Source organism: Xenopus tropicalis, chromosome 2 (genome assembly GCF_000004195.4).
Source record: "Xenopus tropicalis strain Nigerian chromosome 2, UCB_Xtro_10.0, whole genome shotgun sequence".
Taxonomy (NCBI): domain Eukaryota; kingdom Metazoa; phylum Chordata; class Amphibia; order Anura; family Pipidae; genus Xenopus; species Xenopus tropicalis.
In genome coordinates this window covers 96,060,965-96,087,789 of record NC_030678.2, presented here as the reverse complement: position 1 = coordinate 96,087,789, position 26,825 = coordinate 96,060,965, and the positions used below count along the sequence as shown (strand labels likewise).

Genomic DNA, 26,825 nt, shown 5'->3' with positions numbered 1-26,825 from the left:
AACGGTACCTGCGCGGGGGGGGAAGGGGGAGCAAGCAGGGCGATATCAGGCACAGTCTAGTTTGGCAGGCATTGGGCTTTATTTATTTATTTATTTATTTTTTTTTTCAGCCGCTTTCAGCAATTCAGTACCACCTGTTAATGTCACATTAATGCATGTAACTGGCACTGTATTGGCACTGTACCTGGCACTATACAGGCCACGGCATTTACCCTGGCACTGTTCCTGGCACTACACCTGGCATGGTACTCACACTGTACCTACATAGCCTTGGTCTGGCACTATACTTGGCTCAGTACGTGGCACCGTACTTACAGTCCTGGCATCCTTGGCTTTGTACTTGGCTCTATGCTGGGCACCGTACTTACACAGCCTTGGCACTGTACTCACACAGCCTTAGCAGACTGACACTGTATTTGTCGCCTTACGTGGCAACATATCTACACAGCCCTTGCATACTTGGCTCTGCGCTTGGCACTGCACTTGGCACTGCACTTGGCACTGCACTTGGCACTGCACTGACACAGCCTTAGCAGACTGACACCGTACTTGGCTTCTTACTTGGCACCATACTGTTGCAGCCTTGGCATACTTGGCTCTGTACTTGGCATCATATCTACACAGCCCTGGCATACTTGGCTCTGCACCTGGCACTGTACTTGGCACTGTACTGACAGCCTTAGCAGACTGACACTGTACTTGGCTTCTTACTTGGCACCATACGGTTGCAGCCTTGCCATACTTGGCTCCTTACTTTACACCATACCTACACAGCCTGGCATACTTGGCTCTGTACTTGGCCCTTTACCCGGCACCATACCTACACAGCCTTGGCATATTTGGCACTGCACTTCACCTGGCATGGTACTCACACTGTACCCTCATAGCCTTGGTTTGGCACTATACTCTGTACGTGGTTCCGTACTTACAGCCTTGGCATACTTGGCTCTGTAATTGGCTCCTGGCTGGGCACCGTACTTACACAGCCTTGGCACTGTACACACACAGCCTTAGCAGACTGGCACTGTACTTGGCTCCTTACCTGGCACTATAACTTACAGCCTTGGTATACTTGGCTATGTACTTGGCTCTTACCTGACACCATACCTACACAGCCTTGGCCTACTTGGCCCTGTATCTGGCTCCGTACTTGGCATGGCTCTTACACAGTCTGGCATTCTGTCTTGACCCTGTACTGGCTCTGTACTCGGCTCTGTACTCTCTCAGCCTAGGCCGACCGGCTCTGTACTTGGCACAATTCTTTCACAGTACCAAATACGATTCTTGGCACTGTACTTAACACGGTAATTCTCTACCTTGATCCTGCGCGGGCCAGCTCCTGGCCCGTGCTAGCATCGTCCTGTCACCGTGCTGACACTCTGCACCGGCTGACACTATACTTGCACCGTGCTGACACTCTTTCGGGACCATGCCGTTCAGACACTGTACTAGGCATTGTACTGCTACCGCACTAGGCCCTGTATTGACAACGTGCTAGGCACCATACTGCCTATACTCCGGCACGGTGTTCCCACGCTACCAGCTTCTCTCCGCATTATGCTTCCCTTTTTTAAGGGGAACTTCTACCTTCCCTCAGACAGAAAAGAGCCCCGGTTCTCAATCTCTTCATCTCCTTGCGGAGCAAGATGATCAAGTGCAGGTTTTCACCTTCAGCCAGGTCCACCTGTATGGTCTTCCAGCCTTCACGGACATACCAAGGTTGACCGCCCACCTGGACAGATATTGGTCAGGCTGGGTCAAACCAAGTCCTGATTCAGGCCAAATATCCCTAGCGTCAAGTTTCCCAGCTCCAAGAAGAGTTAGCGACCCATACATGCTCCAGCCACTGAGAGAATCATCACTGAGTTCTGCATAAATCTCCTCCATTGACCCTAGGGTGTCAGAAGTCACTCCTACAGCAGTTGACTTCCTCATTGCATCCCCTGTCTGGACCTTATGGTCTCGGAATCTTCCCACTCTCTCCTTAGAGTGAGAAGATACCTTCTGCATCCACCCCACAGACATCTGGATATCCTCATATGGGGGATCACCGGTTAATGGTTCCAGGCTAACCAACGGTCCAAGGGCGTTATCCCCTTCCGCAACAACTGTTGGGAAAAGGGGGTCCGCCCCTCCCTCTCCGGTCATTCCTTCAGGATCTCACCTCTCCCAGTCCCTGACCCCTGGTCGCTTCAGGCTTGGGACTCCTCCGATCACCTGCCTTTCAGCCAGAGACAGTCGGCACACCATTGTGACCTCAGCCTGGGGGCCCCAGGCCATCCAGCCCGGGTCCAAGGAACTCAGCCCTCGCAGCCAAATCCGACCTGCCAAGGATTACCTCGACAAACATCTCTGAGGCAGCACTAATGCTAGCCTCACAAGACTCTCTCTGTGGCAGCCTACCTTACGTGGCTCCGACTACGGCCAGCCAACCTTCTTCAACTAAAACTTGCTCACCACCATGGTCCTCAGGGCAGGTACCTGTCTGGACCAGAACTTCATAGAATATTCTACAAGCTACAGGGGAGAAGAGCATCCCTCTTCCCCAAATGAAGACCAGCCCTTTCCTCGCTGGGGGCATCTCTTCCTCTCCAATGCTTCCTATGCCAGAGAATATCCTCTGCAGCGTCCTCCTCAACAGAACTATTCCCCGTAGGGCACTCACGTGTCTATAGGAGACACACGCCACCCCCCCAGGACACGTAAGATAGTATTCTTGCACCACTCTCGAATTCTGTCCAGTCCGCCAAGCGGCTTTCATGTCTCGATCACCTTGGGATCTCTACACACAGGGCCATGAGGTCCTTATTCCACCTATTCCCTGTTCTCGAGCAGAATGGACTCCCTCGTCCAGTACTGGACCTGAAACATTGCAGCTCCACTGCTCAGATGAAATCCCTCTAATAGGTGAATGCGGACATCATACATCGGCGTATCTGGTCCCCAAGGATGCCAATCTCCATGGCACCCATGGGAAGTACTACCCCTACGGCCAGGAGTCTTCATCTCCAAATTACTTCCTCTCCTTCGGCTCAAACTGTCACTCGGCATGACTTTTTGACACACTGTCTTGTTCGCATCCCATCCATGCGATCATTGTGTTCCGATGCAGTCCCTTTCCCACAGCTTCCATTCACACAGCCTTACTTACGTGAACATACAGATGCCAGCCTAAAGGGTCCAGGCGTAGTCCCGGACCACCCTGGCTTAAGGGACCTGGTCGACCCCAGAAACATGGCAACCAACCGGCACTCGGGAGATCTGGACAGCCCACCTGGCTAGACTTCTCCTCCCGGGGTCCAGGCCTCCCAGCTCAGTCAGATAATGTACTCACGATAACCTGTATAATCGATCAAGGCGGAACGTGAAATCGACAAGCCTTCCAGGAAGGCGACAGAATCCTTATTCGGCAGATTACAATTCGGATGGCTGTGACAGTCACCATCCCCGGCTCGAGAACTGCACTAGCGATTACCTAACTCAGCAGCAAAAGGATCCAGAGGAGAATCCCTAGGTTCCTAAGCTCCAAGGCATAGCGACCGATTGGAGCTCCCAGAAGCTGAACTCATGGACCGTGACCCCCCCCCCCAGTCCTATCGGCAGACACCCCACGGTGACTCCTTACCGAACCCCCGTTCCTCCTCTTCTCTGGGACCCCTTCCTCTTCTGCCCAGAGTCACCAGGAAAAGCTAAGTGGAGACACGTACCGTCATTCTAGTGGCTCCCTCCTGGCCAGGAGGGCCTAGTCCACTGAAGATGTCTTCAGCAAGTCAGATCTGGGCGCCTCCCTCAGGACCCTGACTTCTCATTCAGGGCACGACTCGTCTCCCGATCCAGCCTCCCTGAAATTGACGGCTGTTACATTCCTAGCACTCAGGTGCAAAGGTGTTCTCACCAGACGTCAGCCGTACCTTTTTTCTCGGTTCCACAGCTCGTGTCCTCCTTACTGTCTGGACAAGGGTCTTCTATGGGATCCCCTTAGATCCGAGATCTCTGCTCTGTCCTCCCTAACATATCTGGCTACCGCCTGATATAGCCACCCCTCCACAGGGGGTCTCTTGGCTAACCCTGCCCTTTTTCAACCACCTATCAGCGCTCTTAGCTAGTCTGTCATGCAGATGGAGCGGCCCCAAGTATTATTCCTATCTCGTTCCAGTGTGTTTCCTCTTCCACATCAACCACCTTCCTCAAGAGAATCGGCACTGCACTCCACTGACCGGTTCAGGTTCGGAATCCCTAACTATACCGGACCTAGGACATACGTCTATCGGCATTCTTCTTCACTTGCCATCCGGGCCCCAGAAGGCCTGCAAACCCTCCAAACCACAACATCCCCTGGATTAAGGAGACCATCCACGGAGCATACATTATCAGAAGGAAGTCACCACCTTTCAGCATTACAGCTCGTTTCTTTAGGGGCATTGGCGCCCCTTGGACCTTCAGGAGCTAGGCCTAAGCCGAACAAGTCTGCAGGGCCACTACACGGTCCTCTATTCCTACTAAGTGTCGCAAATTGAGCCTTGCAGCACATCACACCCATTCGGGAGAAAGATATTACATGCCATAGTTGCATAGAACCGCTTCTCCCACCCTTCTCTAAATGGGACAGCTTTGGTATGTCCCCATGGTCCCTGTGTCCCACAGACAACTGCTAGAGAAAAGGAGATTTTGTGATACTCACCGTTAAATCCTTTTCTCTAAGGACGTCTGTGGGACACAGGGCTTCCCACCCGGAAGCGATTCCCTTTGGAAAGTTTCTATATATCCCTGTTCTACTGTCTCTTATCTTGTTGACAAAACTGGCTCACTCAGGAAGTGACAGGGGGTATAGTAGCAGGGAGGAGGGGCTTCGTCCTCTTCTTCCTATTCTAGTGTCCTGCCTCCTGCTGGTACCTACTATACCCATGGTCCCTGTGTCCCACAGACGTCCTTAGAGAAAAGGATTTAGCGGTGAGTATCACAAAATCTCCTTTTTTGTGTGTTCCTATGTTGGAACACTGTGAGGGATTTTTGAGCACTGGAAATACCTGGAAGCCTATGTGGTTATCAGCCCCCTTATCTGAAAACCCATTATCCAGAAAGTTCCGAATTATGGAAAGGCCATCTCCCAAAGACTCCATTTTAATAAAATCACATTTTTAAAAATAATTTCCTTTTTCTCTCTAATAATAAAACAGTACCTTGTACTTTATCCCAACTTACATATAATTAATCCTTATTGGAGCCAAAACAATCCTATTGGGTTTAATTACTGTTTAAATAATTTTATTAGCAGACTTCAAGGTAGGAGATCTGAATTACGTAAAGACCCCTTAACCGGAAAACCCCAGGTCCCAAGCATTCTGGAAAATGGGTCCTGTTCCTGTACTGACAACATTGACTGTGCAGTGCTTTGATGATATAGTATTAATATGATTCAGTGTATGATGTACCATACTGCATGTTGTCTAGTGTGTGTTATTTTATTGCCTTTTTTGATTGATCTTAAATATACTATTTATTAGCAATTCTGTACTTTGAAATGTTAATTTTTTAAATTGTTTTGCACCATCTACATCTTATAAGTGTAAACATGTCTTTCTGTGAATTTCCAAATTTCAGCATGAAATCCTATTTGTTTTCTCTTTTTCTGCCGACCTCCACCATTACTTTTATTATATGATTTTGTAAAACATAACCGGAAATACTGTAGCAGGCCATTATTCAGAAAGGCTTAAGGCTACAACATGCAGAAGATGCTCACATTTTGATATGGAATAGTTAAGCATGAAAACATTAAAATGTTTGTTTATATTTGTGATTGTTATAGTTAGATCATTCTACTTTACTGTAGATTTTGTTCATTTGGCCTAATGGTTTATGAAACTAATGTCACCTTTGCTTTTAGTTTGGCTTGGCTACTGTGTCATGCCCTGAAGCAAGAAAAATGGGATTTACAGATCTCCAATTTCTTGCCTAGGGATATTATTGCGCAACACTATAGAAGATTTGGTATTTACTATGAACAAGTTTACTTAAGTATTTAAAGAGGATATAAACCCTGTTACACTGCTCAACCAAATGTTACTCAGTTGTCGCTGGACTACAAATCCCAGAATAATGTAACATGTAATGAAGGCATGTTTGGATTTGTAGTCCAGCAACATCAAGGTTGTATTCTTAAAGCAATATTGCACAATAAAACTTTTCTTTAACTTTTCCCCAATTCTCCACTGACTGCTTTAAAATGTAGAAAATCCTCCAATGAGAATCCGAACTGATCTGTGTAAATCTTGCTTCCTGTACTTTGATTTTGCAATTTGGCGTTCAACACTTTGTGCACAGTTTACCAGAACTGAACCAATGTGTGTGTGTGTGTGTGTATATATATATAATATATATATATATATATATATATATAAATAATATATATATAATATATATATATATATATATATATATATATATATATATATATATATATACAGTAGCTTGCAAAAGTATTCGGCCCCCTTGAACTTTTCCACATTTTGTCACATTACAGCCACAAACATGAATCAATTTTATTGGAATTCCACGTGAAAGACCAATGCAAAGTGGTGTACACGTGAGAAGTGGAAGGAAAATCATACATGATTCCAAACATTTGTTACAAATAAATAACTGCAAAGTGGGGTGTGCGTAATTATTCAGCCCCCTGAGTCAATACTTTGTAGAACCCCCTTTTGCTGCAATTCCAGCTGCCAGGCTTTTAGGGTATGTCTCTACCAGCTTTGCCCATCTACAGACTGAAATCCTTGCCCATTCTTCTTTGCAAAACAGCTCCAGCTCAGTCAGATTAGATGGACAGCGTTTGTGAACAGCAGTTTTCAGATCTTGCCACAGATTCTCCATTGGATTTAGATCTGGACTTTGACTGGGCCATTCTAACACATGGATATGTTTTGTTTTAAACCATTCCATTGTTGCCCTGGCTTTATGTTTAGGGTCGTTGTCCTGCTGGAAGGTGAACCTCCGCCCCAGTCTCAAGTCTTTTGCAGACTCCAAGAGGTTTTCTTCCAAGATTGCCCTGTATTTGGCTCCATCCATCTTCCCATCAACTCTGACCAGCTTCCCTGTCCCTGCTGAAGAGAAGCACCCCCAGAGCATGCTGCTGCCCCCCCATATGTGACAGTGGGGATGGTGGGTTCAGAATGATGTGCAGTGTTAGTTTTCCGCCACACATAGCGTTTTGCATTTTGGCCAAAAAGTTTTTGGTCTCATCTGACCAGAGCACCTTCTTCCACATGTTTGCTGTGTCCCCCACATGGCTTGCGGCAAACTGCAAATGGGACTTCTTATGGTTTTCTGTTAACAATGGCTTTCTTCTTGCCACTCTTCCATAAAGGCCAACTTTGTGCAGTGCACGACTAATAGTTATGGACAGTTAATAGACTATGGACAGATCACCCCACCTGAGCTGTAGATCTCTGCAGCTCATCCGGAGTCACCATGGGCCTCTTGGCTGCATTTCTGATCAGCGCTCTCCTTGTTCGGCCTGTGAGTTTAGGTGGACGGCCTTGTCTTGGTAGGTTTACAGTTGTGCCATACTCCTTCCATTTCTGAATGATCGGTGGAACAGTGCTCTGTGGGATGTTCAAGGCTTTGGAAATCTTTTTGTAGCCTAAGCCTGCTTTAAATTTCTCAGTAATTTTATCCCTGAGCTGTCTGGTGTGTTCTTTGGACTTCATGGTGTTGTTGCTCCCAATATTCTCTTAGACAACCTCTGAGGCCATCACAGAGCAGCTGTATTTGTACTGACATTAGATTACACACAGGTGCACTCTATTTAGTCATTAGCACTCATCAGGCAATGTCTATGGGCAACTGACTGCACACCCCACTTTGCAGTTATTTATTTGTAAAACATGTTTGGAATCATGTATGATTTTCGTTCCACTTCTCATGTGTACACCACTCTTTGTATTGGTCTTTCACGTGGAATTCCAATAAAATTGATTCATGTTTGTGGCTGTAATGTGACAAAATGTGGAAAAGTTCAAGGGGGCCGATATATATATATATATATATATATATATATATATATATATATATATATATATATATATATATATATATAAAGCAAGACAGTGAGCTGCACACACCAGGTATTGGCAAAAAAATGATAAGTTTATTTAAGCAAAGAAATCCAATGTCTCGAGCACTAACTGTGCTCTTCCTCAGGAGGCAGAGCACAGTTAGTGCTCGAAACGTTGGATTTCTTTGCTTAAATAAACTTATCATTTTTTTGCCAAGTCCTGGTGTTTGCAGCTCACTGTCTTGCTTTATATGTTTTTGCTAGCACCCTGGGCATTTGAACTTTAATAGGGTGTGCTCCGTTTGTTCCTGTATGTATATATATATATATATATATATATATATCATCTGTGGCCAGCATACCCTTCAATGTTTCATCAAAATTTTTTTATTTTAAATATATTGTTAAAACCAACGTTTCGGTCCTTATTAGGACCTTTCTCAAGGTAGGTTGATCCATGTTAGTTGCTCGTTATCAGAACTAATGTAATCAAATGCGAATTATTCCGTTGTATTTTTACCTACAATTTTGCCTGTTGTTTTATGTGTAGGGTATTATGCGCATAGCTGCAGGCATCTGTGCTTTGTTTTAGAGGGTAGAGAACTGTTGACTGCTGTTTGAATCTTGAATGTTATTTGTCAGGTTTTCTTAACTAGTGAACTAAGCATTTCATGGTGATGTGCCCTTGTTCTGGCCCAGATCTAGGGGTAGACAGAAGAGGCTTGTGCCTAGGGTGCAACAGGGAAAGGGTGCCCTCTCTACCTTGAGCTGCTGGCTGATGTGATGTGTGTTACTGATAGGCTACTCCCCAGTGTTGCACATTGCAGTGCTGCTTGTCTGTAGTCCCACTTCCCTGATTGTCACATTCCCTCCCCCTGTTTGTTACAGCATTGCCAGACATTACCCACCCTGCTCGTCACCCTTCCCACACACATCACCTTACTGGGTTAGAGAGGTGAACTAGGGCTGTGTTAGGCCAGCACACTACCTTTGTTTAATCAATAAAGGCTATTTTTTTTTTAACAGGTTTTTATTTGTAAACTTTTTAAATATGGGTAAGGGGGTGGGGGTGGACATGGATGAGGTATTTACAGTAGGTCACATACAATACACATATATTTCAGTAGTAAGTAAAAGTCAACAGGGTATTAGAGACACATCAAGGTCAGCATACGTATAATTTGGTGATGGTTTCGTCTGAGATTCACACCAGAAAGGGAAAAAGAAGATCTCCTAGCTCATTTTGAGTGCCCAGTTCTCCCAGATTTTCTCATATTTAATGAGAATTTAATTAATGGGAGCCTAGATCTAATTGAGTCTAACCAGTGCCTTAGTGACGGGGCGCTGGCAGACATCCAGCTTATAACTATAGTCTTCCAAGCCATAAAAAGAGTTCTCCCTGGGGGGTTGGTCTCCACATCCTCATCAGCTGCTCCCAGGAGGCAGATTTCAGGGGTATAAATTTTGGATAAGCCCACCTTATCTTGTATATAATCCAACAATTCTTTCCAAAGCCTTACTGCCAGTGGACATGACCGTATCATATCAAAATTAGCATTTTGTTCTCCATATTTGGGGCAGCTGTGGTTTTTGGCACTTTTCATATGGCTGAGACTGAGTGGAGTGATTGTATAACTGATGTAATATCTTAAATTGTATTAATCTGTCTCTAGTTGCTATCAGATAATGATAGGCCTTAGCTGTCCCTTCCTGCCATACATCTTCAGACATACAGTATTTGGAAATTCACATTTCCACTTCTCATATGCTGATGTGAAGGGAGAGGGAGTAGAGGTTAAGAGATTTGCATAGAGATTCCCTATTGGCTTATTTGGAGATTCTCAGGGTGCTTTCAATTAGGGATGCACCGAATGCCGTATTCGGTTTGGGATTCTGGCCGAATCCAGGTCCTGGCCGAACCGAATCCTGATTAGAATAAATTAGCATATGCTAAGTAGCATTTAGAAAGGGTTAAATGGTTGGGGAAAAATGTTTATGCCACTTAGGATTTGCCAGAATCCATCGGGGTGGGTTCAGGGGTTCGGCTGAACCCAAAAATAGTGAGTTTGGTGCATCCCCAGTTTCAATAGTAGGGGTTTGTAGAACAAGTCCTGTCCTAGAAAATTATGCTGTAAGGGCGTGCCGGAGTTGCAAATAGGAGCATTCAGGAATAGCGTCCTCTGGGTTGTGGCCTGTCACTTGGTCTCTGGTAATAATGGTGTTGTTAGAGATGATATCACCCAGGGTTCTCACCCTAACTCTAGGCCATCTCATGTAGGCAGTCAAGTTCTGGAGGTGGGGTAGATGAGAATTGCCCCACAGGGGGAGCCATAGTGACATTATAGGCACCCATATATAAGCTCTCGGAAGTGCACCTATCCATGCTTTTATATAATAATGCAGTGCCTGGTGGGGGTGTCAGATATTTTTCTATAAGGGATATATTTGAGAGTTTCTATTGAGCCAGCTATGGTGGCCTGTAGGAATATGTTGGGAATATTAGGGTTCAGGTCAAACCACCATCCGTATAGTAGAATTGGCTAGCTAAATAGTATAAGTACAGCTCTGGATATCCCAGCCCCCCTTCAGTAATAGGTGCATTCAATTTGGAAAGTGCTTTTTTTTTTGCCCAGATAAAGGTAGATTGTATGCTTTCTATCTTTTGGAACAATACCTTTGGTATAACCACTGGGGAATGGTGTAGTATGTATAAGAATATAAAGGCCATGTTTATTTCTGAAATCATAAGTTTAAAATCATAAATGTAACTGGAAATATTGAAATTGAATGGGAGAATAAAGTATTTACTTACCAACATCGTTTTTGGTTGATGGACTCAATGCATTTAATATGTATAATTTTGCTTCTGCATTCTTGAATGCCATCATATTACTTGTATATACTACAAGTATTGTATTTACTACATCTGTTTATATATGTTTTAGGTTGCGTGCTGGTTGGTCTGTGCACACATTCCAAACAGAGAAACAGAGAAAGAACCAGAGTCTGAATCAGAATGAAATTGATGTTATTCTGCAGGTCATCAGAAGAGCTGAAAAAGTGGATACACTGGAACAGCAGAGAATCGGGTATATTAATTCTTTCTGACTAACCTGTAAATAACTAAGGATTTGACAGATTTACTGATTTGCCCAAGACCATGAATATGAACCCTGAAGGGCTGATATTCATGCAATCCAACAGGTATTGTGTTTTGGTGAAATTCAGCCCTGTGCAACACACAAAAATGAAACTCTTATCTATTCTGCATGCCTCCATAGTTGTTCCTCCAGATTATTCCTTATAAGGAGGGTATGGGTTTTTGGCTAGGAGTATATTGACTTGGGCAGGGCGAATTGGGGGAACATTCCAAATGTGGAATATTGGAAAATGTGTCAGGTGTAAAGATCTCTGCAAGTGGCTGTGGGTAAACAGCTTGTCAGAGAGCATATGCAGCTTTAAAATACAAATCTTCAATATTCTGGATGGCAGAGTGGCCCAGACATTCCCGGGGCTCTCCGATACACTGAGGTTTTTTTTATTTCTGCACCCACTATGTCTATTCCTGCTCAAACTGTTGGGGATACTCCTGCACAGACCTTTGGTCAAATGTGTCAGTTAGATGACCTAGTTCCCATGCGTGGCCAACACATAAAAATTCTAACATTTTCAAGTGTTACATATTGCTGTTTTCTCTTTTTTCTCTAATTACAGTTTCAGTGACATAAAGAAAAAATACTGTACATACACATACCCTAACTTGTTTTGTTAACTGAGGCTGTTGATTTTGACTGCAACCTACAAAGCCTGTGCCTAGCCCTGCACTTGTAGCTAGCTACAGCGGATAGTATAGTTTTATATATTTGACAGGTGTACTCCATTGTTAATATCTAATTCCATACCTTGATAACAAAGTAAATCCTTGAGAATACAGACAATTTTTTTTCATCACATGCTAAACACAAGCTTTTTCATGGTCAAATTTTAATTCTGTGCCTCTTTGCAACATGTCACAAATTAAACCATTGCTGATTTGTTTCATTTTAACTTTCACTGAAATGTTTTGAAGATTAAATGTTCATTATAAAAATGTGTCTAGAGATGGCAATTTGCTGTAGTTTGCAACTCATTCCAGTAATCGCTTGCAGCTTTGAAGTATTTGACTTTCCTCCAAAGGAGGCTAAACGTTTCATAGAACCTAATAATATAAACAACACTTTTTGATTGGAAGGTTCATATGTAAAGGCAGTTCAATGCTAAATTTATTGTATATATATGTATATACACAGACACATATACAATACTGGAGCTGATTTTATATAAAAGGGTGATATAAACATGCTTTCAAACTGTAGTGCATACATATTTTTTTACAAATTGGTTTTATTAATGATACAAATTGTTAATCAGTTCTTCAAGTTTACAATTTTTTTTTCTTACTGCAAACAATTCACCCATTACTAGTAGTGCATAGTAAATTGTAAAATAGGTTTATTTCAGCATCAAACTATAGTATGAAGGCAGTTCCCCTTGATAAATAAAGGATTTCAATCATACAGGGCTTGCCTACCCCATCTGCATGTTAGCTCTACATATATAAAATAATATGCACTATTAAATGGATTATAACTTTGTACTTTGTGTAATTGGGGCATGTATGAATTATCCCTATAGCTGCCAGCAATGTAATGTTTCTTTTTGTTCAGTTAAATAAAAAAAAGTGCCTTACTAGCCAATGAGCCTGGCAGTAAAAAAAATTGTTCAAGGAGGAGTCTCTTTGGCCCTTTGTTGACCCAATGTATGTTTCTTTTTTTCTACAACAGCTGAGCCTCTTCCTTTTTGATTAAATGAGGGCGGTGTGCAGCATACTCTTACAATTAACCTTTTGCACATACAAAGATTATATAGGGCAGTAGTCTTATACAGCAACAGTTAAATGTATGCTAACATTTCCATTTGAAAGTTACATCCCTTATTTGCAATGCCCATTGGGGTTTTGTCACCTGTGAAAAATAGTACTTTGCAGCTGGCAACAAGTGGCCACTCGCTGCGTCCTGATGCAAGCATCCTTCTTTGTCTCAGGGCAGTAGTGGCCCTGGGCACAGAAAGTTTAATGATCTGCTGTGCAAAGTGCATTTTGTTGCTTGCAGGGAAAAGAGATTTTCCTGACAAAATGGTCCATGTGTCATTGCCCTTAAACCAAATATATACTTTTTTGCCCTAAACCCTTTCAACTTTTGTGTAAGCCTGCCCCTTTTTAAAAACATGTAATTGTTACCCCTGCCTTAACAGGGCATATATGTCTTATGTACTTTAAAGGGGTTGTTCATTTTTGAGTTAACTTTTAGTATGAAGTAGCAGGGCTGTGGAGTCGGAGGCAATTTTGGGTACCTGGAGTCGGAGTCGGCAAAAAATTAACCGACTCCGACTCCTACTAAATTTAAATGGGAATAAAAAAAAAAAAAAATAAAGCAAGTTTAAATGTCCCAATTCACAAACAGTCATAATTAATTACTTCTCTGCTATAAGAATAAAGCCCAATGCACGCAGTGCATAAACGAACACGTTGAGTGACCATGAAGCTTTTCATTGACTGTATGCTTCACTAAATGGGACGTAACGCACAGTTAAAAGGTGCGGCAGCTCCACTGCGTCGTGTTCCTCTGTTACAGGGAACACAATGCCCACTGGGAACCCAGCCTAACTCTCACTGATAACTAGAAATACCTGTATACGTGAAGGGAATGGATAGTCCATAGTTTAAGACTGAAGCTTTAAAACATTTGAAAAACTGCTGTAATTCAGCTGTAATGTTAGCTTAAACTTTAAACATGACTATGGGATTCTAGGGAAATCATTAGAAGTAGGAGTATAGATAAAATTGTCTATCAGTTTATTATCAGTTCAGTTGTGTTTTAAGTGCCCCTTCCCGGATGTATAAAATACATAAGCACAGTGCTGTCCAACTTCTGCGGTGCCGAGGGCCGGAATTTCTTGCGCATACATGGTGGAGGGCCGCTAATGGAAGCCAGTTTTTACCACTCCCCCCTTTTAAACCACACCCACTTCAAACCACACCCATTTTATCACAATGGTGGTAGTGCAGCAAAAACCCAAAGGCTTGGTCCTCACTGCAGGGATATCAACCATCATTCATATGTGAAAAAATGATATCATGTCATATTAAGACACACCGTAAAATCCATAGGACTCCTCCTCCCCTGTGGATAGCACTGCAACCCCCAGCATATAATTACATACCTTAGGGACCATTTAATGGCTATTTCCAACTGCTAACAAACCCCTGCCAGGTTCACCTCCCACAGGCACCATAGGGTAGAAAGAGTTTATGGCACACACAGGCAGCACTCTGCCTGCCCTACGCTACCTGTGTGTGCCATACTCTGCCTGCCCTATGATGCCTGTGTGTGCCATACTCTGCCCTACCCTGCCTGTGTGTGCCATACTCTCCCTGCCATATGCTGCCTGTGTGCCATACTCTGCTCTACCCTGCCTGTGTGTGCCTTTGCCATACTCTCCCTGCCATATTCTGCCTGTGTGTGCCATACTCTGCCTGCCCTGCCTGTGTGTGCCATACTCTGCCTGCCATATGCTGCCTGTGTGTGCCATACTCTCCCTGCCATATGCTGCCTGTGTGTGCCATACTCTCCCTGCCATATGCTGTCTGTGTGCCATACTCTGCCCTACCCTGCCTGTGTGTGCCTTTGCCATACTCTCCCTGCCATATTCTGCCTGTGTGTGCCATACTTTGCCTGCCCTTCCTGTGTGTGCCATACTCTGCCTGCCATATGCTGCCTGTGTGTGCCATACTCTGCCCTACCCTGCCTGTGTATGCCATACTCTGCCTGCCATATGCTGCCTGTGTGTGCCATACTCTGCCCTACCCTGCCTGTGTGTGCCATACTCTGCCTGCCATATGCTGCCTGTGTGTGCCATACTCTGCCCTACCCTGCCTGTGTGTGCCATACTCTGCCCTACCCTGCCTGTGTGTGCCATACTCTGCCTGCCCTGCCTGTGTGTGCCATACTCTGCCTGCCCTGCCTGTGTGTGCCGTACTCTGCCTGCCATATGCTGTCTGTGTGTGCCATACTCTGCCTGCCATATGCTGCCTGTGTGTGCCATACTCTGCCTGCCATATGCTGCCTGTGTGTGCCATACTCTGCCTGCCCTGCCTGTGTGTGCCATACTCTGCCTGTCATATGCTGCCTGTGTGTGCCATACTCTGCCCTACCCTGCCTGTGTGTGTGCCATACTCTGCCCTACCCTGCCTGTGTGTGCGCCATACTCTGCCCTACCCTGCCTGTGTGTGCCATACTCTGCCTTCCCTACCCTGCCTGTGTGTGTCATACTCTGCCTGCCATATGCTGCCTGTGTGTGCCATACTCTGCCTGCCCTGCCTGTGTGTGCCATACTCTCCCTGCCATATGCTGCCTGTGTGTGCCATACTCTGCCCTACCCTGCCTGTGTGTGCCATACTCTCCCTGCCATATGCTGCCTGTGTGTGCCATACTCTGCCCTACCCTGCCTGTGTGTGCCATACTCTCCCTGCCATATGCTGCCTGGGTGTGCCATACTCTGCCCTACCCTGCCTGTGTGTGCCATACTCTCCCTGCCATATGCTGCCTGTGTGTGCCATACTCTGCCCTACCCTGCCTGTGTGTGCCATACTCTCCCTGCCATATGCTGCCTGTGTGTGCCATACTCTGCCTGCCCTGCCTGTGTGTGCCATACTCTGCCTGCCCTGCCTGTGTGTGCCATACTCTGCCTGCCCTACCTGTGTGATCCATACTCTGCCTGCCATATGCTGCCTGTGTGTGCCATATACTCTCCCTGCCCTATGCTGCCTGTGTGTTCAATATCCTCCCTGTCCTATGCTGCCTGTTTGTGCCATACCCTCCCTGCCCTATGCTGCCTATGTGCCATACTCTGCCTACCCTATGCTGCCTATACACAGGCAGCATAGGCCAGGCAGTACTTACAACGTCTGAGGTGTGAACAGACGAACAATGTGGGTGATTACAGCCTGAGCAGGAGGTGTGAACAATGCAGGGGGTGAACAATGCATAGATTAAAAGGTGTGAACAGTACAGGGGATTAGATGTTTAAACAATACAGAGGGATTACAGCCTGAATCTGAGGTGAGAACCATGCAGTTAATCTCAGTACTGATACCACTATAGTGGGCGGCCAGTTGGACAGCACTGCATTAGCATATTAAAAACAGAGGAGTCGGAGTCAGAGAATTTATCTACCGACTCCACAGCCCTGTGAAGTAGAGGGTAATATTTTGAGATAATTTTCAATTGTTCTTCATTATTTATTATTTGTAGTTTTTTTTTGTTATTTCATTTTTTGTTCAGCAGCTCTGTAGTGTAGAGTTTCAGCAGCTATCTGGTTGCTGGAGTCCAATTTACCTTAGCAGTTAGGGCAAGGTTTAAATGAGAGCCTGGTATATGAATAGGAGAGGGACTGAATAGAAAAACAAGTTATAAAATATAACAATAAAATTGCAGCCTCACAGAGCAATAGTTTTTGGCTGCTGGAGTCAGTGACCCCTATTTGTAAGACTTAGAAGAACAAGGTAAAACTGTTAAAAAATAAAATTGAAAGGTGGCTTAAATTAGTCCATTCTGTAACATAGTTAAAGTTAACTTAAAGGTGAACCACCCCTTTAAATTAAACATGAAAATTCATAAGTACTTTAGATCCTCCCAAATACTGTTTTTGCATAATGAATAAAAATGTAATTCTCAGTGAATTCACAATATGCATTTATTTTAAACAATGCAATAATGTTGTACATGAAAGCAGTTTGTTTCGCTATCCTCCAGTTCTGTTGATTAGGTGGCTTGTGCTACAGTGTTTCAGGAGTAGGAATCAGCAGTGCAGAGAATATAAACTGTCAGAAGGGTGCTACCTTCAATAGAAATTACATTTCACAACTGTGAAACTATTTTAAAAAATTTAATTAATGTACAGTATATGGAAAAGTTTTTTTGAGTGGAAATCCTCTAAGGATGAAAATTAAAATTCATTGTGTAGCTTATCATACAAAATAAAGCAAGCAGTTTAACTTCAAGCTTTCATGCATGACAGAAAGCAGAGGAACATTTTTGTTTTCTAGCCTTGGAAATGTTTTTTGAGTGTCAGTTAATCTCATCCTAAAATGGTTTTGCATTAGCATCTTTCTTTACTTGCCGGTTGACTAGATGTAATATGTGTATTACAAGAATACAGAGCAAAGCCTAATGGGACAGGATTAGCCTTGCCTGCATTTTAGCAATGGCCTATTTAACCCTTGAATTAATTATACAGTTAGGTAGTGTTGTTCTATGGTGTGAATCTGTTTTATGTATTTTCTAATTTCTGACATTGACTAAACAATAGTTAATGTATAATTATTGTAATTGGCAAAACCATAAGCGCACAACAAAAATATTTATTTTGTAGCTTTTCTTGAAAGTGTGTCACTGTCAGGATATAAACAAAAATAGCATTTAAAAAGGTAAGTTCATTAAAATATTACATTTTCTTTCATCTAGATTCTAAAATATAGCTAATTCTGCTGCCGTCTCGTGGTGTTATAAAATAACCCAAAAGAAGATTTTCTCAACAATTTGACTTAATTTTCCCTTATGCATTCAGTAGTACTAGAGCACAATAAAATGAACAGTTTTATTTATATTCTAATATTGCTGTCCTTATCTGACTTCTAGACGACTTGTGGAGAGATTAGAGAATATGAGGAAAAATGTGATGGGGAACGGCATGTCTCAGTGCTTGCTATGTGGGGAGCTTCTTGGATTCTTAGGTACCACTTCTGTCTTCTGCCAAGACTGCAAAAAGGTAATGTGCTTCACATGTTTTCTCCAGACTGCTTTATTGGTGATTACTGCTATTTTAGTCTTAATAAATGAAAAACAGTCAAATAGTATCAGACAGTCATAGAAACTAACCTTCAGCTATGTTGGGCCACAAAACAGATATTCAGACAGTGTATGTAGTTGTTGCTGTTACCTACTGTTACCTAAACAATATAGGAATGTGGCTGTTGCCGAGGTCTTTTAAAGCCTTTTCATCACGGTGTAGTCAAATCAAAACTTCCTCCCTCCATATGTACTCTGACATGTCGGTTCCAAACATTACATGTGTGTTATGGTTTTAAAAATGTTAAATAGCACTTAAGCTGAAAATCACTAGGTAGTAGCTAGTAATACTCTCTCTACTGACTAAAAATGCTTAATTTTTGCCTTGGGCACTGGCCTAAGGTACTTTCCAGCAAAGTGCTACTTAGCCCCTAATCTACTCCTCTCTCCCAGGAAACCCTGAACCACCCTGGGCAGATTCATGCGAAGTCTAGTCATTTTTTGAAACTTTACTGTACAGCACACGTACCCAGCAATGGACACCTGTAAGATTCGAAACAGACAGGGCCATGTTGCTGTGCTGGGACCCCTGGGCTGGGTTACATTTTTGAAGAAGAGAATGTGAGTTTAACATACTCTAGGGGGCACATTTACTAATCCACGAATCCGAATCACGAATGGGAAAAAATCGGATTGGAAACGAAAATTTCTGAAGATCGCAAATATAACGAAAATGCTTACGAAAAAATCATATTAGTCAGGATAATATCGCATTGGCGATCCGAAAGTCACGAAATTTTCGTACCGAACAATTGTAAACAGCGGTAAAATCTTTCCGATTTTTTCGCGCAAACGTCCGAAAAAGTCGTGCCGCGTATGGAAAAAGTCGTGCGGACGCCCGAAAAAAACAGCGAAAATACACTCAGAGCGTTCGCATTTTTTTTTTTTTTTACATTTTGAAACATTCCTAAAAGCTTGATCTGTTGAATATTGCAGTAGAGGTCTCCAAACATCAACAAATCTGCTTTAAAGAACCGGTTCCACAGAACAAAGTAGGGATGATATATCTGAATGATATCTGCCAAAAATTAAGTGTGCCAAGTGGGAAAACAACAATTTTGCAGAGTGCAAAGCTTTATATATATATATATATATATATATATATATATATATATATATATATATATATATATATATATATATATATATATATATATATACAAGTACTTTTTTTTAATGCTGCCTTAACTTTTGATTAGGTCCTAGTAAACTACAGCAACCAACTGGCAGGCAACACCTATTGGACTGGTACTTTCAAGAAAACATCATATTGTATACAATAGGTATCTAAACCTGTAGCAAACTGAACATTACCAATTCTCTTTTTTTTCAAAACTATTTCCCTTTCCAGATGTTGCAAACATTTCTTTATTAGCCATGACAGGACCTTTATAATAGTATCCTGCTTTCGCTATTCTTAAACAGTGATTTTATGTAGTTTAAGGGTGAAGACACAGGGAGCTACTTGGTAGCAGCTAATTGTCACGGCTACTAAACACCAGAAAATATCCTGCCATAGACAATACTGAGAATTGCCTCTGCTAAAACACACCTAGAGACAATTATCAGTAAATGATCAGCATTATCTATTTCTGTAGGCAAGTAGCTGCTACTAGTAGCTCTGTGTGTCTTCACCCTATCACTTATTTATGCCCACTGAGTTGAACTGTTATTAGGCAAGACATACTTAAGATAGGTGGAAAGAACATGGCAGGGTCTGAGGGAGAGGAAAGGAGAGAGTTTACATGGGAGATAATGTTAGTTAGGCAGGCAGGAACAGAAAGAGAAGAATCAGACCAGCTAGAGAAAAGGAAAACCAAGAAGTGATATTTGAAAAGAAGGAAAGGCAGGGATGAGTGAAAGAAAAGGGAGAGAGGTGGTGGAACAGAGAAAAGTGAGAAATGTTATAAAAAGCTGAGACCTGTAAAGAAAGAATAAACCACATTAAAAAACAAAAAAAAATATAGGGAGCAGTTTTACAAACTGAATGCAGTGGTACACTGCTTGGATTGAAGTTGCACTTACAGAGGTTCATTTGTTTATACACATTTTTATGCTTTAACAGTAATTCTTCATTCTGTAACTCTAGATAATATTAACTGAAGGACAGGTTTGGGTTTTGTTTTGTTGAGTTTTTTTGTTAACCTGCATCACACCAGTAATTCTGGCAGACACCATATTCTGCAAAACTACTTCAAGCCCAATAATGTTATTCATGAGCTCAGATGACCACAGGGTGGTGTAGCTGTATAAAGTATAGGAGTATGCCAAAATATATACAGTTATGTTTAACAAATACTGTGCTTTAGAGAAGAAGATGCAGCGTTATATTTATATTTCATTTATATTTTCTGAGTGAGATGAATAATATGTTCAGATATTAATGTTGTGGATCATGGCAAGATTGTGCAGAATCAATAAATACAATGTTTTAATGCATGTCTAGTCTATCCTACTGGACAAAACTTCAGGTTTTATTATTACAATTGTGATGCCACACGGTTGGGGAGTTTTTTTTTTTAGTTACACATATTAATTTGCAGCTCCTGGTTTTTTGAACATTGGGGGAAATAATGGTACATATAAACAGTGTCTGACTGGTCCACCAGGATACTAGGAAAACTCCAAGTGGGCCCAGTTGTCATTGGGCCCTCCTAACTGACCGTTAGGCCTGCTTCATGGTCATTCACAATTTCTGAATGGAAACAAAGAGGAGAAATAGATGGAAATATATCTATATACAGTATATCTATATATTTAGATAGCTAGCATGTAAATAAAAGAGACTAGAAGAATATAGAGGTTGGGTGGGGAAAGGAGGAAAAATAGTTTGAAGAGTGGGCCTAGGGTCTAAGGTTTTCTGGTGGGCCCCTAAGGGCCCAGTGCAACACTGCATATAAAATAAAGTGAGGAGTATTACTGCGAGAGCAATTCATTGGTAGATGGTTTGCTGAGTTTAGTGAACAATTTTCTCTTCTCCATTTAATAGATATAGCCATTTAAACAGTTTCTCCATGGACATCTATACATCTTTGTTTAATATGTATACAAAACTGTGACGCATCAAGAAAGAAAAATTCAACAGTATAAAATAACATACTGTACCCACAGCATTGTATTTTCTCTTCATTTGGTATTTTGATGGTAGGGAGGTAGAAGAGATATCAATGATTAATCAATTATATTTTTATCCCTGATTTTTAATTGTGCTCTTAAGAATGAACATTGAAAGGAAAAAAGGGTTTGGTAAGTTATGTATGTCAGTGACACCATATTTTAAACGTGATGTAAGGGCTATAAACAATATTGCATGCAATGCTTGTAAACCTAAAAAAAGAATCTTTGTTATGTACTTCAATCAGAAATTTTGTACTGTTTCTTTAAAGTAACTAATTCTGTGCAGCTAAATTCTGTCTATATTAAGGGCCAGGGCAGGGGCTGGTCCATGATGTAAAGGGTGGAACAGTGACACACACAGGGTGGAACCATGATGTTAATATAATTTTGTGCGTAGATCAGGGAGAGGGGATTTGAAATGGATTGGAGTTGTGCAATGGACTGGAGGACTAGTTATTACACTTTTGTTGGCATATGCATTGCTGATAAATATATAATACTGGCCCCAGCCCCTAGGCTGATGAGCTATTGCCCAGGTGGCATCTTTGTGCTTGCCCTATTAAACCATGACTGCCTGCTAAGCATGTCCAGAATTAACAAAAGAATACTTAGAAAAGCAATTGTGCTGGTTCTGTTATTTTTATTTTGTATTTCATTTTTATATGCACTCTTCCATACATTTCATTTATGCTTTTTTTGCTGATGGTTTTAATTTCCACAGTACTGTATTCTGTGATTAATGGTTTGCTCTAGATGCTGAGTAATTGGAAAATTGTGGCTTACACCAATGAATTGTGACATGAGTTCAATGTACAAATCAATCTACGTTGTCGTTGGTTACAATGTTAGTCTTACACACAAATAGGGGGTCTAAATTGTTTTTACACTAAAACCTGTACAGGTTAATTGGCATTCTAGTGGCTTCACTCACTTCTAAAATACAGGGATATTTGTTCTCAGGCACACCAATATTAGAATAAGTATTCGGATAATACTTTCGCCGGTGGGATGGCAGGTGATGGCAACTCGGGGAGTTTAGTCGCCCGCAAACAGGGAGTTTTGTCGCGGGCGACTAATCTCCCCGTGTGCCAGAGCCCTTAGAGTGTTGTGGGCCCTGGTAAAATACAATTCTGGAAAAGAAGTCTTGTTGTTTGCAGAGATTCTTGAATTAGAGCTTGTGTCTTGAAAGGCAAAGTGGGATTATTTACTTATCTAAATTGCTAGTTTTCATTTACTACCCTGCTATCTGGAGTAATCATTGCTGATTTAACAATCACAATGAAAAAGATTTGAATGAAGTAAAGTAAATGGATGCATTGATCTTACAAACAATGAGAGTGTAAAATAAATTTTAGGATATATCTGAATTCAGTACTGAGGTTGGATATAGTAAATCTTGGGAAACAGATCTGGGTAGAAAGTTTTTAAAAAAGAATGGTTTCTTATATGGGACAGCCTTAGAAGGAGTTCCATAAATACAGTTTTATGAGAAGGTCTTACCCCAAAAATAGCAAAAATCTATCCAGGGGTGGATGGAAATTGTTTCAGAGGCTGTTTATCCTCGTGGAACAGTGGTCCTGTCCCATCGAAGTCCATTTTTGAATATGTTTGTTTTGAATATTCTCTATTCTACATATTAACTTGAGACGGGACCCATATGTGGCCCTTTTGGGTGTGATTCAAAAAAAATTGACTGCCTAACGATCTATTTTTAGCAGCAAGACAAGTGCATGCCAAGCCTTGAAAATCACCTTTAATTAACTTTGAGCTGGTGAAAGTTAAAATTATTTGGATATAACAAAGCTTTGGAAATAGTAATTTTTCAATTATCAAATACAGCCACACTTTTAATTGCCAGGAATCGGAAAAAACAGGAGGTCCCAAAGATTTCCCAGCTTATGAGAGAAGTTAGCATTAATATAGAATATGAAATGGCAATTCCAAGAAATATTTCGGAAATAAGATTCATACAGGAAGCTCAAAAAAGAAGAACATTTCTGGTTTGACATAAATAAAATAGATACAGGCTACTGTAATTTTGGTTTTATTTTTATTTTTCCCTTTTTATGTTTACATTGTACAAACATTATTTTGTAAACCTCATATGATGTACAATACCAGAATCAAATCTACTATTGTATCTGAATGCCTATACATACTAATTGTATATATGTTTGAAATGTTTATACGCAGTCTGTATAGTACATGTATACACATGTGAAAAATGTATTTAAACATTTATTGGGAAAAAATAAATAAATATATATATGTATCCAAAAAAGACCAGCAACACCGAGTTATATTCCAAAAACAATCAATTGTGTATTAAAAACGCATGAACAGCCTATTGCACCTGAGCTAAGAGCTGAAGCAGAGTGCCACCCTGTGTCCGCTATATATATATATATCCTGATGACGATCCCCTGTGGATTGAAACGCGTAGATAGCATGTTTGAATAAAAATGTTATCATTTTTCTGGACACTGAGGCCGTGAGTGCTTTCTATATACAGTGGATGCAACTCCCATAGACTCAATTATAAACAAATAATTCTAATTTTTAAAAATGATTTCCCTTTTCTCTATAATAATAATACAGTAACTTGTACTTAATCCCAACCAAGATATAATTAATCCTTATTGAAGCCAAAACAATCCTATTGAGTTTATTCTACATTTATATGATTTTTAGTAGACTTAAGAGGTCTTTCTGTAATTTGGATCTCCATACCTTATCAGGAGAACCCCTGGTTCCGAGCATTCTCGATAACAGATCCCATACCTGTATGCATATATATATAATATATATATATATATATATATACAGAAAAGAACAGAGCACACCCTAATGGTAATCAAATGCCCCAGGTGCTTGCAAAAACCATGTATATAGCAAGATATATATATATATATATATATATATATATATATATATATATATATATAGCAAAACAATGAGCCGCACACGCAGGGACTTTGTTAGAAAACAAAATTTATATATATATACAGGTATAGGACCCCTTATCCGGAAACCCGTTATCCAGAAAGCTCCGAATTACGGAATGCCCATCTCCCATAGACTCCATTTTAATCAAATAATTCAGAATTTTAAAACTGATTACCTTTTTCTATGTAGAAATAAAACAGAACCTTGTAATTGATTCCAACTAAGATATAATTAATCCTTATTGGATGCAAAACAATCCTATTGGGTTTAATTAATGTTTTATTGATTTTTTAGCAGACTTAAGGTATTGAGATCCAAATTACGGAAAGACCCCTTATCCGGAATACCCTTGGTCCCGAGCATTCTGGATAATGGGTCCTATACCTGTATATAAATTTGAGCCTCTGTGCAGTTGTTAGTTTTCTTAAAAAAAATAAATGAAAGTGGTATAATAGGATTTATCATCTTTAATCTCATTTGAGATGTACTCATATTCCTTATTTAATATTTTCCTTCTTTGATAGGAAAAATTGCCCAGTGGATTTGCAGTGTTAGCACCTCAATTTCTCTTGTAGATGCTCCCAATTATTGGCAATTTCTGAGCTCCTATTCTTTAGCAATATTGAACCTCCTATTGCAGAGTGCAAACAATTTCATGCTTGCTGGATAACTTCTCCTCCCTAAATTGATCCTTAAGCCCCTTGAAAATATGTCTGTAAACTCTCGGGAACAACAGGTTATATAGCTAATATTTAAAATACTATGAATAGTGATGAGCGAATCTGTCCTGTTTCGCTTCGCCATAAAACAGAAACGGTGCAAAATTCACGAAATGCATTTGTCACACGATTTTTTTTGTAGCCCGCGTCTTTTTGGCTTCTTTTTTTTTTTTTTCCGACCTTGCCCTTTTTTGACGTGACCACACCAAATTTGCTGTGCAACAAATTTTTTCGCTGCGAATTTTCATGCCAGTTTTGTAAAACAATTCGCTGTGAATCTATGGCTGCCGAAAAAATTTGCTCATCATCTAACTATTAATCTAGAATGTATGTGTATATTACATATTACAATAGTAAAGCATGATATTAAAGTCAGAAAACCAGGAGGTTGAGCTGCGTAATTGCCAGAGGGAAGGCCAATACTTACACTGTTTCTATGGGTTAAATGCCAAGGGCAAACTCTGCTGATGTTTATAAAAATCCCTATTTGTATTCTATACAGTATTAGGATGCTGTATTCTAGTTAATGACATACCTGAGTCAAATTAGTTGACTTTTTACAGTTAATCTTGCTTTGCATTCATAAGGGCTTAAAATTTGTTTCAGTATCTGTATTTTCTTGATAGGATAATAAAATTATTTTAGCTACAATGTTTTTGAGAGATTTACATCCATGTAGCCAATTTTCTTGATAAGGAAAACGTTAATATTTTTTTACTTATGTTCTTATCTTTGTTGGTGTTAAGCTCCATCTAATGAAAGCAGAATAATTAATCCGCTATTAATCAGTCTTTTAAATTAGCATGCTTTTTCCTATAAATGTAATAAATCACATACCAAACTTCTCATGTGCTAGCTAGCTTTGTACTGTCCTGTGTTGTATTGCATAACTGCTGATTTGTCATCGTAAAAGCAGTCTGAGGTCATATTTTGTCCCTTACAGTGATCATTGGTACCCCAATTCTGCATAACTGCTTTACATATGTACAAGTTATAAACAAATACTATATTACAAAACATTTTTATCAATTGAGGTTCCAGCCATATCAGTCAACATTTGGAGCCCATAAAATGGTTGTGTTAAATGATACTAGAATAATAAAAATAGGATTATAATTCTATGGTAGAGAAGTAAATACTTTGTTAGAGTCTCATTCTGTTGCTTTCAACTATATGTAATGCCTTCTAAGTCTTCCCATTTATCCATGGCATGTAGTCCCATTCTTCTCTTTACAGAAGAGTGAACCTTTATCTGTGTGAGTGTCCCCTATGCTTTGCAGTAATCAGGTGAATGGCACTATGATAAGGGTTGGAACTGAATAGTGCATGATGATTTAAGCATATTGTATCCTGTTCACTAGGTAACATTAGGGACACTACTGTATGCAAAATTGGGTTATAAAATTACCTTTGCAGTCCTCTTTCCTGTTGCTCTCTGATCAAGGTCTCAGTCTTTCTGTGATACTCTGCCAACCATGCTGATCTGTGATTAAGTTTTAAGGCCCAATGGCCTTTACCGGGTTGAAGTCTGGCCCAAGGAGAAGCAGAGTTCAAAACAAGGTTAAGCAAGTCTCTTGGCAGCAATCAGAGTATTTAGAATGGAATAGCAGAGTCTGGAACCAGAAGATAAGTCAATTTAGAATGCACCCAGGAACTTCTAGAAAAAGACCTACAGTATATTCAGGAATTGAACCTGGGTCTTCAGTGTCTATTTATTTAAAATTTTAGCACCAAAGCGTGATGTGATTTCGTCACATGGTGGAGCGTCGTTGCATGGCACGCCAACATGATGTTGTGGACATAGACGTTGACATCCTAAAAACAAAGTGGTGCACTCCTGACATTAAGGTTCCAGTCTTTCTGTAAAACTCTTTCAGTGTTGCTCATTCACATATTTATAAAACAACTAAAAACTGATATTGTAGAAAAGCTGTAAAAAAAAACTTATCTAATAGTATTGGTAATTGGTATTGGTATATAATTGGTATAATAATTGGTATTGGTATATAATTGGTATAATAATTGGTATTGGTAATTGCC

The 26,825-nt window shown here is 41.0% G+C and overlaps 1 protein-coding gene across 10 annotated transcripts in view; it reads left to right on the top strand.

Moving 5' to 3' along the window:
• The window catches only part of rph3al (rabphilin 3A like (without C2 domains)), a 130,251-nt gene that overhangs the window by 27,548 nt on the left and 75,878 nt on the right, over nucleotides 1-26,825 (top strand). For all 10 annotated transcript variants that reach the window (XM_012956834.3, XM_012956836.3, XM_012956835.3 and 7 more), the window contains 2 exon segments: nucleotides 11,002-11,145; nucleotides 17,794-17,923. In XM_012956834.3, coding sequence (XP_012812288.1) covers nucleotides 11,002-11,145; nucleotides 17,794-17,923 — 274 coding nt within the window.